Here is a 17273-nt window from a genome sequence, read left to right on the forward strand (position 1 = left end):
AAATGCTGTGATGTGTATGGGTAATTTTAATAAAACTTCTAATAAAATCATATGGGTAGGTGACCTTAGATAACTACTGGAATAGAACCTGGTTTCATTGCTTGCTAGATATTAAGTCAATTATGCACAGTGATAACTGTTACAGGTGTTACGTTACAGGTGTTACATTTTTGTCCGGCATATTAAACGCAACATGCCATCTGTTTCAGCTCTCATATTTCGAGTATTGTATCCGTGTCAAGATTAAACCTAATAAAACAAGTTTTATTCAATCAAATAAAAAATATAAATTTAAAATAATGTATAAACTTTATTGAAACATATTTATATAGATACATAAACAAAACAACGATGATAGGTTTATTAATATAATCACGAACAAAAATGACTTGTTTATACTGATAGTAGAGGACATTAATTTATTCACCATGGAATTTATGAACTTTCTGAAGTATAGCCGTAGACGTTTGTCGGCAAACAATGGTTGACTTATCTGTGGCTGTATAAGAGTGAATGCTCTGTATCTTGGGGATGGCATTGACTGACTTCCACAAGTCTCGTACAGGGGATCTTTTGAAACATTGATCCATGCCATTTTGTGTTGGTTCCTCAACTTCAATATTGATATTGCAAATTTCTGCAGCCTTAACAAATGAACTTGCATCCTGTACCATCACTTTGCGGATTCGAACACAGCATTCAACAGTAAGCTTAACAGTACCACCAATCCCATCAACGGGACCTTTACCATGGAAAGAAGCAAAAAAGAGTCCATTTCACTGTGATGCCGAGTGTTGCCTTGATTGTCGTCAAAAATCTAAATATGAATTTGTTTTTGAACTGTGATGCTGCGCCATCACTAAATATTTGGATGGTCGTTACATCAGAGTTTGCTTTCAAAACTTTGTGAATGAGAAGTGTAATATATGGAACAACAGTTTCTTTAAAATGTGTGAGATTATCGCTGGCAAACACACACGATTTCATACCACCAACAGTCCACACAGCGGATGTGAATAATGAAACTTGTCTCTGATGCCAGTGAGTAGACTGGATTTCGTCAGCATACACACAGGTATAATTCTCTGAGAAATCAACTTGAATTACTGCATGTGATAGATCAGTTACTTCCTAAAAAAAATGACGCCTGTTCCCTCTTTACATGGGAATGAATGAGAAAGTTTGATAACTTTTATTTCAACAATAACATAGCTTCACCTACAGCACCCTGCTGAAGTTGTTTCTCAAACTTTGCATCAACCTTGACCCACTGATACCATGAAGCTTCATGATCTCGGGTTATTCTGGTGACCTTCGAATCAAATGCCTCAATAAATAGTTTCCCATCACAGCATGTTTCACAGTCATTATTCATGCATGTCTTTGATGTTGCATTACAAACACGTCGATCAGTGAAATCCTGTGAATATGGATGAAACACATTTGAGGCCTTCTTGGACAGACAATCAAGAATCATAATGATATTCTCGTGATATAAACAAAGGCACTGTTTTTTTGGCATGTCAGCTGCTGGAAGCACGTGAATAGAACATAGAATATTAATAGTAATCAAGAGTATAATGAAGAAATAAAATATTGTGTTTCTACCATCAAAACTAAATAATAGAAACACAACTTGTCTTCTTTTTCCGTTACGGGTGTTACATTGGTCGGGCTACATATTTATGGTCAAATTAAAAAAACACGTAAATTACTGACATTAATAAAATGTTCTCATGATAAAGTAGCAACAATAGCCATCCTTTAATGGTGTAAAATAAAAATATCAGGCTTTATTAGAATCTCATGGATAAGGTATGAAGTTTGGCTCTTTTTCACGTGTTTAAAAATCAGTTTGTGGAATGGTTTTGAAGTGTTGTATACCAAACATGTAAATAAAACTCAGCAATATTTAATTAGGTTTACATCCCCCAGAGATACTTCCTTCCAATGCCAGAAAAAGTTAGATTATATATTACGATTTTAGAAATGGCCCTATGGGGATAGTTACATGGATTTGACCATATATATATTCCCTCTTCGTGAGATAAAAGCAACAATGACGTAATTAAATCAATCCCCTTCTACTACAATAACGTCATAATATGTATGACGTCATATTTAGCAGTTATTTAGTTCCTTTCTGAAGATAAGTAAAGACTTTTATAAAATACATATATACTGTACACTTGTTTTCTTTTATCATTTATATATATATATATATATATATATATATATATATATATATATATATACACACACACACACTGAAACACAATGAAAACGCAAAAACAACTTTTCATTGCAAATAACGACAAACTATTAATGAATTGATGGATAATGTAATATGACATTAATGACTGGTATTCATGAGATACATTCACATGGACACATGGCCAGTTATCATCAGTAATCGAGTTGCATTCGTAATCGAAAAGTTCAACCCCACATATCAAGGTCAGTATCTGGTGTGTCCACCATTGGCCCGTGAGCATGCGTGAAGACGACGGGGAAAGGATTGACACAAACATCTCAAATAAGCCACAGGAATGTTCCTCCCCTCCTCCTGCAACGCCTGTGCAAGCTCAGCGACGTTACGCGGTGGTGGCTGGCGATGAGGTTCACGACGTCGTGACTCATCCCACATGTGTTCATTTGGGTTCAAATCCGGTGAAACAGCGGGCCAGTTCATAACGGTGATACCAGCTTGTTGCAGGAATGCCTGGGTAATTCTTGCAGTATGTGGACGGGCATTGTCTTGTTGAAACAGAAGAGGACCTCCTGGTCTTCGGTGACGGCGCAAAAGTGGCTGGAGAACTGGTCTTAGAATGACGTCAACATAACGCTGGGCTGTAAGAGCATCGTGGACAATGATATCACTCCTGAAATCACAGTTGATTGCCCCACATACCATCAGACAACCGCCGCCAAACCAATCACGTTCCCTCACACATCAGTCAGCGTACCGTCCATGGAGTCTCCTGTACACACGTGTTCTTCCATCGGCAAAGGAGACAGAGACACGGGACTCATCTGAGAAAACAATGCTCCGGTAAAAGGCTGGTGGATGATTACCATTTTGGAGATCAAACTGTAGTCTCGCAGCACGGTGTCGCGGTGTCATGATGTTACCGTTGCACGGGCGTCTGCATCCGAGTCCAGCCGTTCTGAGTCAACGGATGACCGTCATCGGATGGATAGGCCTTCCATGACGTCTATGTTCCTTGCTGTCATCGTCGCAGTTCTGACCCGGCGTTATATCGAGTTGGCGGTATAGTGAGGGTGCCTTGGGTTTACTACCAAACATAATTTGTTTTAAGTTGCTGAATACACACACACACACACACACACATACACACACACACATACGCGCGCGCGCGCGCACACACACACACACACACACACACACACACACACACACACACACAGAGTATTAGCCTATTTATGTATGTTATTATTGTTGTACTTTTTCAGACGATTGGCGATACGCAATACACAGTGTACAAGCGTGACTTTGTTATTCAACATAACGAAGACTTCACCAGTTCACTTGACGAGATCGTCACTGCCATGTGTTACTTTGACGCTTCAGGCATTTCAGTCACTTCCGACATAAGCACTGTCAGTCTGGCCAAGTAAGATTCCCATAAGTAATTCCATTAAATAATTTTATTGTGAGGTAAATCCTAACTCTCAGTGGTGTGAAGATGTTTTCGTCTTAGTGATATCCTAACTATCAGTGGTGTGAAGATGTTTTCGTCTTAGTGATACTCGTAGCTTAGTGCTGGAGCTAAATTCAACTCTCTGTCTCTCTGTCTCTCTCTGTCTCTCTCTCTCTCTTTCTCTCTCTCTCTCTCTCTGTTCCTAGTATCCTCTCTCTATCTATCTCCCCTACCCCTCTCTCCACATTTCCACTATATTTCTGTCTCTGTCTCTGTCTGTCTGTCTGTCTGTCTGTCTGTCTCTCTCTCTCTCTCTCTCTCTCTCTCTCTCTCTCTCTCTCTCTCTCTCTCTCTCTCTCTCTCTCTCTCTCTCTCTCTCTCTCTATTTCTCAATATTTCCACTATCTGTCTCTATCTCTATATAGTTTCCTCCTCCTCTCTCTTTGTCTGTCTCTGTGTCTGTGTGTGTGTGTCTCTCTCTCTCTCTCTCTCTCTCTCTCTCTCTCTCTCTCTCTCTCTCTCTCTCTCTCTCTCTCTCTCTCTCTATATATATATATATATATATATATATATATAAATTAAAAATAATAAATATTAATAATAATATATTACTGTTCCAGCCAATGCTCCACGACTGGTGTAACAAAGGCCGTGGTATGTACTATACTGTCTGTGGGATGTTGCATATAAAAGATCCATAGCTGCTGATCGAAAATTGTAGCCCATGAAGTGGCGACAGCGGGTTTCCTCTCTTAATATCTGTGTCGTCCTTAACCATATGTCTGACGCCATATAACCGTAAATAAAATATGTTGAGTGCGTCGTTAAATAAAACATTTCCTTGATTCCATATCACTCATCTGTTTTACCTTTAGGGCTAATCTGGGAAGCACGAGCATAAAGGAAGAGTTTTCGCCAGTTACACTTTCTCTTCAAGTCGATGACGCTATACCTGGCAACAGTGTTAATGTCGGACAAAAACTGTCCTTCACTTTAACCGTAGGGTCAGGTATGTCCACTCAGTTCTTCTGACCACTATAGCGTCAATGTAGAAAAAACCCTCCTTCACCTTAATCGTAACGTCAGGTATGTCCACATTTAAATCTATCATCCATCTTAACCGTAAGGCCAGATATGTCCACATTGAAAACTGTCCTTTATCTTAATCGCAACGTCAAGCATGTCCACATAACGTCTAGCAAAATCACTCCTTGAACATAACCACATTGAAATCTATCATTTATCTTAATCGTAACGTCAGGTATGTCCATATTGAAAACTGCCCTTCATCTTGATCGTAACGTCAGGTATGTCCACATTGAAAACTGTCATTCATCTTAATCGTAACGTCAGATATGCCCGCATTGAAAACTGTCATTCATCTTAATCGTAACGTCAGATATGCCCGCATTGAAAACTGTCATTCATCTTAATCGTAACGTGAGATATGTCCACGTTGAAAACTATCCTTCATCTTAATCGTAACGTCAGATATGTCCACATTGAAAACTGTCCTTAATCTTAATCGCAAAAGTCAGATATGTCCACATTGAAAACTATCCTTCGTCTTAATCGCAACGTCAAGCATGTGCACATAACGTATGACAAAATCACTCCTTTAACGTAACCATATAGTTAAGTATGTCCACATTGAAATCTATCATTCATCTTAACCGTAACGTCAGTTATATCCATATTGAAAACTGTCCTTCATCTTAATCGTAACGTCAGATATGTCGACATTGAAACTGTCCTTCATCTTAATTATAACGTCAGTTAGGTCCACGTTGAAAACTGTCATTCAACTTAACGGTAGGCTCAGATAGGTGCACGTTGATCACTGTCCTCCAAATTACATGTATTGTCAGGTACACGCACGTTGATCACTGTCCTCCAACTTACCTGTAAGGTCAGGTACATGCACGTTGAAAACTGTCTTCCAACTTACCTGTAATGTCAGGTACATGCACGTTGAAAACTGTCTTCCAACTTACCAGTAAGGTCAGGTACATGCACGTTGAACGCTGTCCTCCAACTTACCTGTAAGGTCAGGTGCATGCACGTTGAACGCTGTCCTCCAACTAACCTGTAACGTCAGGTGCATGCACGTTGAACGCTGTCCTCCAACTTACCTGTAACGTAAGGTGCATGCACGTTGAAAGCTGTCCTCCAACTTACCTGTAAGGTCAGGTACATGCACGTTGAACGCTGTCCTCCAATTTACCTGTAACGTCAGGTACCTGCACATTGAACGCTGTCCTCCAACTTACCTGTAACGTCAGGTGCATGCACGTTGAAAGCTGTCCTCCAACTTACATGTAATGTCAGGTCCACGCACGTTGAACGCTGTCCTCCAACTTACCTGTAAGGTCAGGTCCACGCACGTTGAACGCTGTCCTCCAACTTACCTGTAATGTCAGGTCCAAGCACGTTGAACGCTGCCCTCCAACGTACCTGTAAGGTCAGGTACATGCACGCTGAACGCTGTCCTCCAACTTACCTGTAACGTCAGGCACATGCACGTTGAACGCTGTCCTCCAACTTACCTGTAAGATACATGGACGCTGAACGCTGTCCTCCAACTTTCAGTTAAGGTCAGGTACATGCACGCTGAACGCTGTCCTCCAACTTTCAGTTAAGGTCAGGTACATGCACGCTGAACGCTGTCCTCCAACTTACCTTGAAGGTCAGGTACACGCACATTGAACACTGCCCTAAAACTTACCTGTAAGGTCAGATTCTCCTTAACCATAGAGTCAGGTATGTCCACATTAAAAACTGTCATTCAACTTAATGATATATTGAAAACAGCCTTCGTAATCGGAAAGTCAGGTATGTCCACATTGATAACTTTCCTTCATCTTAACCGTGTGGTCGGATATGTCTACATTGTTAACTGTCCTTCATCTTAATCGTAACGTCAGATATGTCCATATTAAAAACAGTCATTCATCTTAACCGTAACGTCAGGTATGTCGACATTAATAACTTTCCTTCATCTTAACGGTGTGGTCGGATATGTCCACGTTGAAAACTGTTCTTAATCTTAACCGTAGGGTGAGGTATGTGCACGTTGTAAACTGTCCTTCAACTTAACCGTATGGTGAGGTATTTCCAAGTTGTAAGCTGTCCTTCAACTTAGCCGTATGGTGAGGTATGTGCACGTTGTAAACTGTCCTTCAACTTAACCGTATGGTGAGCTATGTGCACGTTGTAAACTGTCCTTCAGTTTAACCGTATGGTGAGGTATGTGCACGTTGTAAACTGTTCTTCATCCTAACCGTATGTTGATGTATGTGCACGTTGTAAACTATCCTTCATCTTAACCGTAGGGTGAGGTAGGTCCACTTTGAAAACTGTCTTTCATCTTTACCGTAGGGTGAGGTATGTGCACGGTGTAAACTATCCTTCATCTTAACCGTATGGTGAGGTATGTCCAAGATGTAAGCTGTCCTTCAACTTAGCCGTATGGTGAGGTATGTGCACGTTGTAAACTGTCCTTCAACTTAACCGTATGGTGAGGTATGTGCACGGTGTAAACTATCCTTCATCTTAACCGTATGGTGAGGTATGTCCAAGATGTAAGCTGTCCTTCAACATAGCCGTATGGTGAGGTATGTGCACGTTGTAAACTGTCCTTCAACTTAACCGTATGGTGAGCTATGTGCACGTTGTAAACAGTCCTTCAGTTTAACCGTTTGGTGAGGTATGTGCACATTGTAAACTGTCCTTCATCTTAACCGTATGTTGATGTATGTGCACGTTGTAAACTATCCTTCATCTTAACCGTATGTTGATGTATGTGCACGTTGTAAACTATCCTTCATCTTAACCGTAGGGTGAGGTATGTGCACGTTGTAAACTATCCTTCATCTTAACCGTAGGGTGAGGTAGGTCCACTTTGAAAACTGTCCTTCATCTTAACCGTATGGTGAGGTAGGTCCACTTTGTAAACTGTTCTTCAACTTAACCGTAGGGTGAGGTAGGTCCACTTTGAAAACTGTCCTTCATCTTAACCGTAGGGTGAGGTAGGTCCACTTTGTAAACTGTTCTTCAACTTAACCGTATGGTGAGGTAGGTCCACTTTGAAAACTGTCCTTCATCTTAACCGTAGGGTGAGGTATGTGCACGTTGTAAACTATCCTTCATCTTAACCGTAGGGTGAAGTAGGTCCACTTTGAAATTTGTCCTTCATCTTAACCGTAGGGTGAGGTATCTGCACGGTGTAAACTGTCCTTCAACTTACATGACCTTACGGGTTTCCCTCATAGATATTGAACGTGTTCAATTGTAGTCTCAATCTATCATGTCTCTCATTATGTCTCTCTGTGTCCTTGTTTGTATGTATGTCTGTCTCTCTGTATTTCTGTCTGTCTCTGCCTCTCTCCCTATATATCTGTCTCTCTCTCGCTCGCTCAAAAGCCTAAGAGGCGAGCGTTACCACAATTACCTTCCCTCACCCACGGACTCGTCCATCAATCATGGAACAAATATTCGCATGAATTATCTCTACCCCTACTGCCCTATCTGGTTGTTTATTTATTTATCTCTGTCAATTACTGTCTCATTCTCTCTATCTCCTTCATGAAATAAAATAATACAAATGTATTTTAATTATTCATTCAGTATTTTCACAAACTGTTTGTACTGACTTTTGTTCATCTGCATCCCTTCGTCTGTAGCCCACTAGCCGATTTCCCTTGGTGCTGTATTCACTCATTTATTCATTCGTTCTCCCAGCGTCTGTCCGTATGTGTGTGTGTTTTTCTCCTGTGATTGTCGCTTTGTTTATTTGTTTCTTCCTTCTTTCTGTATTTATGTAATACTAATATGGAAGAAAATCATTACCTAAACAATTAATATTATGTAACTGTGAAGGGCTTCTTGATTATGGTAGCCCCACTCCCATGGCTAGTGATATTCAATGTTGGGCTAGTAAATAACTACTATTGCCATGCCCGACGGCTAGTGAAAAAAAGGTAAAATGTTGCAGTTAAGTCTATTTTCTAAATATGAATATCCTGCCCCCACCCAAACACCCCAATGTTAGTGTTTTTAAGCTCTATCTCCCTCTTTAGGAGACGTATCCGATTATTTAGTAAAATTGTATCATGTAAAGTGGGCTAGTGAATTTTTAATCATCGTTAGTAAATGTATAAAATCACTGATCCCATGGCTGGTGGGTAACGCATTATATTTATATTTTCTGTCAGAATTCAGCGAATTGTTTTTGAAAGAAGTCAAATTGGATAACGGCAAACCAGAAGCGGATGATATGTATCAAAGTTTCAAAATTCTGGAAAATGGGTAAGTACTTGATTTTGGTAACTTCTTAAAGGTACGAGCTGGAGATCTCTTTGCTGAACGGTTGCCTAGAGACAGGGTGTAGTTCAGTGGTAGAGTGCTCACATGAAGCTACGGTCACACCGGCCTTAAGACGTCGTACGATCACCTGCGATGGGTGAATTTCGGGTGATGGTGGTCCATCGGGGGTGAATTTCACCCCATCGCACAGTCTAATTAAAATTAGCTCCACTATTATATGTGGATCTAACAGCAGCCCTTTGGAGCTCATGTCCAGTTGACCTTTCATTCGACCAATCAAAACCTTACTTGCAAAATCATGCCAGTGATTTGAAAACAGTTTGAAAACATTCGGGATTATGCCGAGGATATACGAAATGATTCGGGTGAATTACGTATGCCGGAAACTAATTGCAATATAAAATTTTATATAAAATTACCTTCAAGACGAAAAACAAACCGTGATGGTATAGCCATAAAATCTGTTTATACTAGTATACAATCCAGAGTTTATTATTTCACTTTCCCCCTGTTTTTTTCAATGTTGAAATTGACCAACAAGTTCGCCTATTGCATAAATAGTATCGCCCGATATTTTTAAAATGTGTATGCTCCCGAATAACGCTATAAAAGGCGAAGTGTAATTGGTCGATATTTAAATTGTTATTTATAGATGAAATGTCACCTGGACATGGGAGTCCACGCAATGCTGTTGTTACATCTACTGGTAGACCCAGTAAAGCTAATTTTAATCAGATTGCCCATCGATCGACGTCGTAGCTCCGTCTGACCAAGGCTTAATAGGTCAAGAAACCGATCGCCACTGAGTTTTGGTTTTGTTTCTATCTCTTTCTAAAGAGTGTCCTATGAATAGTACATCAGAGCTGCTGTGGTATATACTCTGTCTCCGTCTGTTTCTGTCTCTCTCTATCTCTGGTACATATTTACTAATCTTTGTTTCTGAAATCAGTATATGTGACCCACCCTGGTGAATTTAGCCACATGTCGCAACAAAACTAAATTAGACTTATATGCATATTCGTAACTTGTAGAGTATCAGCTTCATTGTGGTGCACAAAATATTAAAATATATTGATTTTTGACAGAGTTTGAACAAACATGTTCGGTGATATATAAGATCATTATTGAGACATTATTGAGATAAAGTCCTGGATTGTGATGGCTGGTATCAAAACACCATAGCAACAATATACTTAAAATAAAGGTACAGCTCTCAAATTTCATACAGTTGAAGTAATGAACTCTATGAATAAAACGTTTTTGAAGGTTAAGTGTGGTAAAATACAATAAATTTGCAAAATAATGAGCTACAGTAACACTACCAATTTCTCTCACCATGTTTCTATCTATCTCTGGTATATATTTACTTAACGGGTGTTGCTCAAATCAGTATCTGGTGCACATTATCAGTTTCGCTCTCCGTGTCACTGTCTCTGTATCTATCTATCTCTGGTACATATTTACTTAACGTGTGTTACTCAAATCAGTACCTGGTGCACAGTAACATTTTCTCTCTCCGTGTCTCTGTCTCTGTCTCTATCTATCTCTGGTATATATTTACTTAACGTGTGTTACTCAAATCAGTATCTGGTGCACAGTAACATTTTCTCTTTCCGTGTCTCTGTCTCTGTCTCTATCTATCTCTGGTACATATTTACTTAACGTGTGTTACTCAAATCAGTACCTGGTGCACATTATCAGTTTCTCTCTCCGTGTCTCCGTCTCAGTATCTATCTATCTCTGGTACATATTTACTTAACGTGTTTTGCTCAAATCAGTATCTGGTACACATTATCAGTTTCTCTCTCCGTGTTTCTGTCTCTGTATCTATCTATCTCTGGTACATATTTATTTAACGTGTGTTGCTCAAATCAGTATCTTTTGCACATTATCAGTTTCTCTCTGTATGTCTCTGTCTCTGTCTCTATCTCTCTCTGGTACATATTTACTTAACGTTTGTTACTCAAATCAGTATCTGGTGCACATTATCAGTTTCTCTCTCAGTGTCTCTGTCTCTGTCTCTATCTATCTCTGGTACATATTTAGTTAAAGTGTGTTACTCAAATCAGTATCTGGTGCACATTATCAGATTATCACGTTTTTTTTCAGTATCTCTGCTCCGTGTCTCGTGTCTCTGTCTCTGTCATCTATCTCTGGTACATATTTACTTAAACGTGTGTTGCATCAATCTGGTCACATTATCTCCCTCCTCCTCTCTCTCTCCGTCTCTGTCTCTGTTCTATCTCTGGTCTCTCTCTGAAAAAACGTGTGTTGCTAAAATCTCCTCTCTCTCCTCTCTCTCTCACCTCTCTCTCTCTCCCTCTCTCCTCCTCTCCTCTCTCTCTCCTCTCTTCTCTCTCTGTGTGGTGGTGTGTGTGTGTGTGTGTGTGTGTGTGTGTGTACGCGTCATTGTGTACATGTCTGCTTGTGCGTCACTGTGTACGTGTCGATGTGTACGTACGTGTATTATTTAGCTTAGTTTAATTTTTTAATGCTATTTAACAGATGCAAAAGTACGACAAAGGGAAAGGATGTGTGGATAGCTCACCCAACTCACCCAGATGGCGACAACCAAGTCGTGCTGTTTGAAGTCAAGGCGTTTGTGTTCACAAAGGCTACTGTTCTGAAAGCGATTTTCACCACGAAAGTCTGTGCTACAAGTGACAGCTCCTGTGATGCCGTGTGTATTTGTGTATCTCTCTTTATGTGTATATGTAGAGTGAAACCCGTCGAAACCGTGCACCCTCCTGACCAAGTAAAATGACCAGTTTTAAGAGGTATCCTGTTTAAAGAGGTTAATTTCTGTACTGATTTTTAAAAAAGGACTGAACAATGTCCGATTTTGGGGGAATTCCGGTTTACAGAGGGTCCGGTTTTGAGATAAATAAATTTTACATTCATAACAAAATTACGTCATCCCATTGGTGAAAAGGTAGCAACAGGAGTGTGTTCGTTTCCTCCGGTCTCGGTGGTGTCGTGGTTAAGTCATCGAACAGAAGCCTGGTATGTATAGGGTTCACAGCCCGGTACCTGCTTCCACCAAGAGCGAGTTTTAAGGACTCTGTGTGTAGGTGTAAGACCACTACATCCTCGTCTCTCTCACTAACCACTAATAACTAACAAGTAACCCCCTGTCCTGGACATACAGCCCAGATAGGACCAATACACCCTCATCTCTCTCACTAACCACTAATAACTAACAAGTAACCCCCTGTCCTGGACATACAGCCCAGATAGCTGAGGTGTCTGCCCAGGTCAATTTGTTTGAACCTAAATTGGATGTATATATATATATATATCTATATATATCTATCTATATCTATCTATCTATCTATCTATCTATCTATCTATCTATCTATCTTCTATCTATCTATTCTATGTATCTATGTATGTATGTATGGATAACATATTTATATATATATATATATAGATATTGTGTGTGTGTGGTGTGCGTGCGTGCATGCGTGCGTGAATGCATGTATGTATAATCTTATGTTATGTAATTATGTAATGTATATGTAGTATGTAATGTCGTATGTTGTGTTGTAATGCATGTTTATATGTGATTGTGTGCATTCGGACCGTGCGTGCGTGCCGTTGGCCTGCATTCAATGGATGGATTGGATGGATGGATTGGTGGATGGTGGCCGAGACGGATTTTTGGATGAGGGATGGATGGATGGATGGATGGATGGATTGATTGGATGGATGGATGGGACGTATGGATAAATGGATGGATGGATGCATGGATTACTGATTGATGATGTTATGACTATGGATGTCGTGTGCCTGATGGATGGATGCTGGATGATAGTATGTATGTATGTTATGCATTCCCTGAGAGTGGGTCGCGTCATCCCCGTCAATTTGCCCCCGGGTCGTCCTGATGGTGCCGCGTATGTTGTGCTGGCGCCCGTGCATCGTTTTGTGCACTTCTGTTTCTACGCTCAAGCCTTCAGGCTTAGTCGCACGAACTTTTCTCGTGTCGTGTGGATGTGGTGCCCTGAGTGCGTACCCCTGTGTGGGTGAGTGATCGTCGAGTAACAGGCGCACGTCGGTGGTGGAGGGTTCTAGGCTGAACGGATAGACTTTGTCGTCATCCCTCCCCTCCCGGCCCCTCCGCCCAACCTTGCGCTCGGCCTCCCATAACGTGTCGTTACATCTGTGGTCGTGCACCACGTGGCACCGGGTGTGACTGAAGCTTAGATCCCACTTCTCGCGCTCGCACACACTCACTGTAACGCGGCAGAGTCATGATGCGAACCCACATGAAGGGAGTGGTGTGGACAGTGTAAGCAATATAAGGTATTGATCTTCTCACACAATATTGTAGTTGCCTTTCTTATTCCTGATACTTTATGTGATATTTGAACGACATCGAAACTCACTCTGGTAATAAAATGAGAGAGAGAGATAGAGCGAGAGAGAGAGATAGATAAGAGAGAGAAGATAGCGAGAGAGAGAGAGAGAGAGAGAGAGAGAGAGAAGAGAGTCTAGACGAGCGTGTAGGCTTCTTGGAGACAGTTTATTGAAATGATTTTATACTGATCTCCACCTCACATTTGTAGTTATGAAAATGATGCTTAAACTTATTTTGTATAACGAGATGTTATATTCTGATATAACCTAACAATTGTCTATAAGGGTTTCGCGTTGTGTGTTTTATAGCAACCGCACACATGAAAACCAACAACAGCTAAACACTGGCTGGTGCGTTATTCCAATATGGCGTCAGTATTGTTCCCTTTTGTATGTCTCACTAACGCCTATCCTTCTTGGTTCACATAACCCTCATATGAAGATTATTGTTAATGATTTTTGTGATGCGAAATACACCCGACTTTCAGTGGTTTATCATTTCAGTAATTTTGGTCGTTTAGGTTTTCCTTTCAGGTTATGTTCTTGCATAGAGGCGAACCACATCTTATCATATATGACGCAGTTTTTTATTTTTGGTGCTTTGGGTTTGATCTTTTTTTTTACTTTTTTTATTACCCAGTCTACAGTACCGTCCAAAGCGTCCTCCTCCTGCTCGGCTTACTCCACAAAGGTTCAAACACACTTGATAACATTGTATGATGTATTCCGTGATACAATCACTATATATTTAGCAACTAATTACATAGTGGACCAGTGTTTTTGTGTACCACCAAATACAAGTGTGGAATGAACTTTATGATATGAGAGAGAGAGAGAGAGAGAGAGAGAGAGAGAGAGAGAGAGAGAGAGAGAGAGAGAGAGGAGAGAGAGAGAGTGAGAGAGAGAGCGAGAGAGAGATAAGAATAGCTGGGGGGGTGGGTTAGAGTGAGATATAACCAAATCGCTGGAGCTCACTGATTACTTAATTATCGGCTATTAGATGTTAAACATTTAGTAATTTTGACAAGTAGTCATTAGAGGAAACCCGCTACATTTGTTCTAATGCCGCAAGGGATCTTTTATATGCACTTTCTCACATACAGGAAAGCACATACCACAGCCTTTGACAAGTTGTGAGGCACTGGTTGGAACGAACAATATAACAATCAGTTGAATGGATTCACTAAGGTGTACGTACGAAGATACAAGATAACCAACAACACATACAATAAATGAAGACTGATATTTTAAAGGGACAGACCCTAGTTCTTAAACGCTGAGGCATATTCTTCACTTAGACCAGAGTTTTAACGCCATATAATGGACACTAGGTTTGGCTAATTTACAAACCTGTAACAAAGTTGGATCCAAGAGAGAGAAACAAGAGTCTGTGACGTTGAAATACACGTAAAAATAGACTAAAACGTGAATCCATCACCGTTATTTCTCAGATGCACGTGTGTGTTTTGTTTTTTTTAAATTTAAAATAAGAAAAATGCATTTTGTGGTATTAGAAACACCAGGATGACCAGAAACACTTTTTGTTGTTCGGAACTGGATAATCTAAGCAATAAAATATAAATATTTGATTTCAGTGATCATAAACAGCTTTGATAGTGAAAAATATGTCTTGGTGTTTAAAAACTAGGGTCTGTTCCTTTAATCAAGAAAATGTTCTTCATGGGTAGTTTTAGTTGGTAAAAATTATCTATATCCAAAAACATGTTACAATGGCGGCCCGCTCAGTACAATATCTTTAGACAGACAGACAGGCAGACAGACAGTTTATTAAAGTCTCACCTCATTACAACAGAATAAAATTTAGCATATAAATGCAAGCCATATAAATTATAAAATTGTAATGAGCAACTCTATACTGAAATATGAGAGACTATTAGCTGATAAGTATCTTAAAAAAAGAAGAGCCTTGCCAAATCCCGATTAAAATAGACTCGGTTGATATTTTCCATATTAAAAAATACTCGTGACGAATCTTCTATCTGTATGATGGAGTTTTGGTATGGTGTTGATACAACATCCATAACATTAATTGTGAAGATGAGAGAGAGAGAGAGAGAGAGAGAGAGAGAGAGAGAGAGAGAGAGAGAGAGAGAGAGAGAGAGAGAGAGAGAGAGAGAGAGAGAGAGAGAGAGAGAGAGAGAGGCGCAGACAGAACTGATTTGGGTGTGGTTGTTTTTATTGTAGTCTAGACTTCATTATTAAGACCCCCGTCGGTGGGCCAATTGGGCTATTTCTAGCTCCAGCCAGTGCACTATCAAATGCCGTGGTATGTGTTATCCTGTCTGTGGGATGGTGCATATAAAAGATCCTTGCTGCTAATCGAAAAGAGCAGTCCGTGAAGTAGCGACAGTGGGTTTCCTCTCTCAATATATGTGTGGTCCGACGCCATATAAGCGTAAATAAAATGTGCTGAGTGCGTCGTTAAATAAAACATTTCCTCCCTTCCTTGATTATTATTATTCATTATTTATCTGAATTTTCATTGTTAAAACAGATTGACTGTTCTGGTCAGCAATCAAGTGGGAGAAGAAAGCGATCGACCGATGACGGCACCAACAACACTTACGTAATCGACGAAACGGTCAGAGTTATCTACCCTGGAAGAAAGGGTGTGTCGGGTGGGTTAACATAACAAAATTATACCCCAGTACCAAGTTTCAGCAAAAGATATTTTCTCCAACTTGTAGATACCGATTAACAAACGAATTCTGGTAATAGGCAAATGTAACGGGGTATCTCTCTCTCTCTCTCTCTGTCTCTCTCTCTCTCTCTCTCTCTGTCTCTCTCTCTCTCTCTTCTCTCTCTCTCTCTCTCTCTCTCTCTCTCTCTCTCTCTCTCTCTCTCTCTCTCTCTCTCTCTCTCTCTCTCTCTCTCTCTCTCTCCTGAAACCATCTTAAAACTAAAATGTGCATAACAAGTATTTAAATGTTATAAAATTTTATGCATTCAGTTGTCAGTGATTGATCAATCAATATAAGTGATCTTGTTATATCGTTAAACAAAACGAATTTCTAGCCTTTCTTGCTTACAGTGACAAAGACTGGAGAACGCCGTCAAGAAGAGGGATGTGAGACCAGTTCGGCCATGATAGGCACCGTGGCTGCTCTAGCAGGAGTTGTCTTCCTTTTGGTTGTTCTTCTCCTCGCCCTCGTGGTGCGGTCATTCAGAAGAAATAACCGCAACTCACGAGCTGACAAGATGGATGGAGTTATCTCCCCTTACTTCACTAAAGACTCACAGTAAACTGTCAAACAAAAAACAAAAAAGATGTTGACATATGTAACCGTTTAAATGCTCTATGTGTGTATAATACTTAGCACACACATGCAGATTAAAGGGACACACCCTAGTTTTTAAACGCTAAGGCATATTTTGTACTATTAGAGCCGTTTTTGATAACTGAAATCATATTTTACTTAGATTGCATTGTTTAGATTATTCATTTCCGAACATTCGAAGTATTTATGGTCATCCTGGTGTTTTTCATATCACAAAATGCATTTATCATATTTTAAAGGGACATTCCTGATTGTTCTGCAATTTTTAAGATGAAATTGACTAATAGAGACTTTTTAACGACTGTAATTACATAGCTAATATATTTTTTCTGCATAAAATATTAGTGGCTGTATATTAAACGTGTTTCTGATCGTTCTAATATATGTACTTCGTTAAATTTCATTTTATTTCCTAAAATGTACTTTTTTCGTACGTACGAAATTATTTCAAGATAAAATCCAGTTTGGGCTTCTTACAAATATTAAGACGACCAGAAACATATTGAATATACAGACACTGATATTCTAAACAGGAAAATATATTTAATATGTAAGTTTAATCGTAGAAATATTTTGTTAGTCGGAAACATCTTACAATGCAGCAAAGTCACGAATGTCCCTTTAAAAA

At 39.8% G+C, this 17273-nt stretch overlaps 1 protein-coding gene across 1 annotated transcript in view; it reads left to right on the forward strand.

Annotated features, from left to right (window-relative positions):
• LOC121373118 overlaps positions 1-16820 on the forward strand; it is a 35550-nt gene extending 18730 nt beyond the window's left edge. Inside the window, exons 5-10 of the mRNA XM_041499568.1 lie at positions 3475-3635; positions 4538-4671; positions 8876-8969; positions 11493-11742; positions 15862-15985; positions 16399-16820. Coding sequence (XP_041355502.1) covers positions 3475-3635; positions 4538-4671; positions 8876-8969; positions 11493-11742; positions 15862-15985; positions 16399-16610 — 975 coding nt within the window. The 3' untranslated portion in view covers positions 16611-16820. The remainder of the gene's footprint in view (positions 1-3474; positions 3636-4537; positions 4672-8875; positions 8970-11492; positions 11743-15861; positions 15986-16398) is intronic.
• Positions 16821-17273: the final 453 nt, after the last annotated feature.

The sequence above is a fragment of the Gigantopelta aegis genome, chromosome 5 (genome assembly GCF_016097555.1).
Source record: "Gigantopelta aegis isolate Gae_Host chromosome 5, Gae_host_genome, whole genome shotgun sequence".
NCBI lineage: Eukaryota > Metazoa > Mollusca > Gastropoda > Neomphalida > Peltospiridae > Gigantopelta > Gigantopelta aegis.